The sequence below is a fragment of the Mandrillus leucophaeus genome, unplaced genomic scaffold, assembly GCF_000951045.1.
Source record: "Mandrillus leucophaeus isolate KB7577 unplaced genomic scaffold, Mleu.le_1.0 Scaffold285, whole genome shotgun sequence".
In the NCBI taxonomy this organism is placed as follows: domain Eukaryota; kingdom Metazoa; phylum Chordata; class Mammalia; order Primates; family Cercopithecidae; genus Mandrillus; species Mandrillus leucophaeus.
The window spans coordinates 1,273,549-1,276,563 of record NW_012102976.1 but is presented as its reverse complement, the minus strand read 5'-3'; the positions used below and the strand labels follow the sequence as shown (position 1 = coordinate 1,276,563).

The 3,015-nt window shown below is 35.4% G+C and overlaps 1 protein-coding gene across 3 annotated transcripts in view; it reads right to left on the bottom strand.

Moving 5' to 3' along the window:
- Window positions 1-3,015, bottom strand: part of ACTR2 (ARP2 actin-related protein 2 homolog (yeast)) — a 47,009-nt gene that overhangs the window by 28,759 nt on the left and 15,235 nt on the right. For all 3 annotated transcript variants that reach the window (XM_011985506.1, XM_011985507.1, XM_011985508.1), the window contains one exon: window positions 1,754-1,969. In XM_011985506.1, coding sequence (XP_011840896.1) covers window positions 1,754-1,969 — 216 coding nt within the window. The remainder of the gene's footprint in view (window positions 1-1,753; window positions 1,970-3,015) is intronic.

Sequence of the window (3,015 nt, the reverse complement as noted above, 5' to 3'; positions counted from 1 at the left end):
CCTTGGCCTCCCAAAGTGCTGGGAGCCACCTCGCCCAGCCTCATTAGCGTTTTCGATCTCCTTCTGCTGGCTCCTCCTATCTCTCTGGTCCTTGGCCTTTTCACCACTGTCTACCCTCTCTTCTTTGTTGAACCGTATCATTTATATCCGGATGACTCTCAAGTTTGTATCTCCAGCCCAGTCTTTTCTCTTGAACTTGATCTCATATATATAACTACCTGTTTTGACATTTCTGCTTGGATGTCTAATAAGGACCTACAAACTCAACATGTCCACAATTGAATTCTTGCTCATTTCCCTCCAAACCCTGCTCTACTTTTCTCAGTTTTTCTCCAGACCTCAGTTGATGGTAACTTCATTCTCCAGTCAAGCCAAAACCTTTGGAGTCATCTCTGACTCCTTATTCTCTATTACCCATATCAAATGCATTAGAAAATTCTTTGGCCCTACCTTCAAAATAGACCTATAATCTGGTAATTTCTATTTCTTCTACTACTCCTCCTCCAATCCTAACAATCATTATCTTTTGCTTAAATGACTGACAAAGTCTCCAACTGTTCTAACTTCTATCTTTCCCTCCTTGTGGGATACTCACAACACAACAGAGAAATCTAAATCTGAGCATCTCCCTTTCCTGTAACAGCCTCATATTTCACCCAGAGTAAAAGCCCAATTCCTAATTAGAGCCCACAAAGCACCAATATTACTTATCCGACCCCATCTTCTGTGGCTCTCCCCTCAACCACACTGGCTTCCTTGCTTATTCTTTAATATGCCAGGCTTGTTCCTAACTTAAGACCTTTACATTGGCTACTCCCTTTATCTGGAACATCCTTTTCCTATATATCCTGGCTAACTCACTTACCCTGTCTGTTTAAACATCACCTTCTCACAACCTATGTACAATTACAACCTCCCACTCCCCCTTAACCTGATTTATTTTGCCTTTAGCATCTACAGTTGAACCTTGAATAACAAGAAGATTGAACCACACAGGTCCACTTATACACAATTTTTGTCAATAAATCTTTCCTGCCTCCCCTTCCCTCCTCCACCTCTTCTGTCTCTGCCACCCGAGACTGCAAGACCAACCCCTCCTCTTCTTTGTCAGCGTGAAGACAATGAGGATGAAGATCTTTATGATGATCGACATCCATTTAAGGTATAGCAAATATATTTACTCTTCCTTATGATTTTCTTAATAGCATTTCCTCTAACTTACTTTATTATAAGAATATAGTATATAATACATAGTATGTTATCAGTAAGGCTTCTGGTCAACAGTAGGCTATTAGAAGTATTTTTGGGGGCAGTTAAGTTTGCACAAGAGTAGGGAGGGTTGGTGCCCCTAACCCCTGCATTGCTCAAGGGTCAACTGGATTGCTTACCTTCTAATAAGCCATTTAATTAACTCTGTAACTGCTTATTGTATTAGCCTTTTCAATCTCCTTCTGCTGGCTCCTCCATAAAAACTTAATTAAATTAACTCACTAAATTAAAAACTTAAATTTTTTTGGCCTGTTTTTCCCTGTTAGAATATAGACACTCCATGGCAGTAGGATTTTTTGTTTACTGATCTATTCTTCTTTCCTATTTAGAATAACAACTAGCATATAGTAGATACTTAGTAAGATCTGAAGGAAAACAATTATTTTTATTCTCTTTATCCACAGCAACAGTAAAAAAAAAATTTTTTTTGATTTAACATAATATCACAGAAATACACATATGCATATCCTACATAAAAACTCACCTCTACAATCTTCTCTCTGTTTTTGGTTGGGTTCATAGGAGGTTCTGTGAGTAAGATTTTACAATTTCTGGTATCTATATTAAGTTTCTCTGGTCCAAATGTGTAGTCCCACAGGTGTTTCATGTCATCCCAATTTCGTACTATGCCATTTTCCATAGGGTAGTTAACTTCTAACATTGATCGTAATTCACTTGCCTCATCTCCAACCATAAGATCCTAGAAAATTATGTCAAAGCTGTAGATCAAAGTTTTGCATATTTTAAGAAAACTGGGGAATAATTAATTTTAATCTTTCTGGCACTTGCAAAATAAAGCTTTTTATTCCACAAGTTAGAAAATCTTTTCTATCAAGAACAATGTCTTAGAAAGTTTAATCACGGATAATAAATTTTTATGTACAATGTGGTTTAAATCAATAAATTGACCTTACCTTTAACACAAATGTTTCCAAAAGAAGAGCATTAGCACAAATAAACCCCACATTTTCATATTTTGGAGGGTTTTGTATGAGGTTTCATCTGTTTCTTTTGCTCAATTGTTCAAAAAATAAGGCCTGTGATATGTGAAATAGTACATCGGGGGAAAAAAACTTGTAGAAAAATGCTCAATGCATGCAGCACAATTCTTTGCACTAAATATCAAAATGATAAATGTAAATACTATAAAGCATAATGAAAGAAGCAAAAAATAAAATGATTCTTTATTACTCTATAATAATGCATACATACACCAACTAACTTATAAATGGCACAAACTTCTATCTACATATGCCTGAATTAGAATTTAAACTGTTTCTACATATGCCTCACCAAGGTGAATGAAAATCTGTAGAGTTATAAAAAAATTAAGATATAGGCAAACAACCTATCTTTTAAAATCATCTCCTGAGCAACACTTTCAAGTTTAAAGTACAATATTGGAAAACTACACCATCACACATGAAGCATAATACTCACAAGTCTTGTCTCCAATGAGAGCATACTTAAGATGATCCACATTTGAAAGTCACATTTTGTATACATAATAAGGCTAAGGACGTCCTAGCATTTAGATTTATTTTTAGAAAACAGCTAGTCAACATGTTAAATAATATTAATTTCTACATATGTTGATAAATTCAATAAAACACAACTAGTATCAGAAGCAGATACTTGCTACAATACATTAAGTTTTAATTATGGCGAGACAAAAAAAAAGCAGCAGCAAAATTAACACAAGATTATTTTTCTGAGACTGAGTCTCGCTCTATTGCCTAGGCTAGA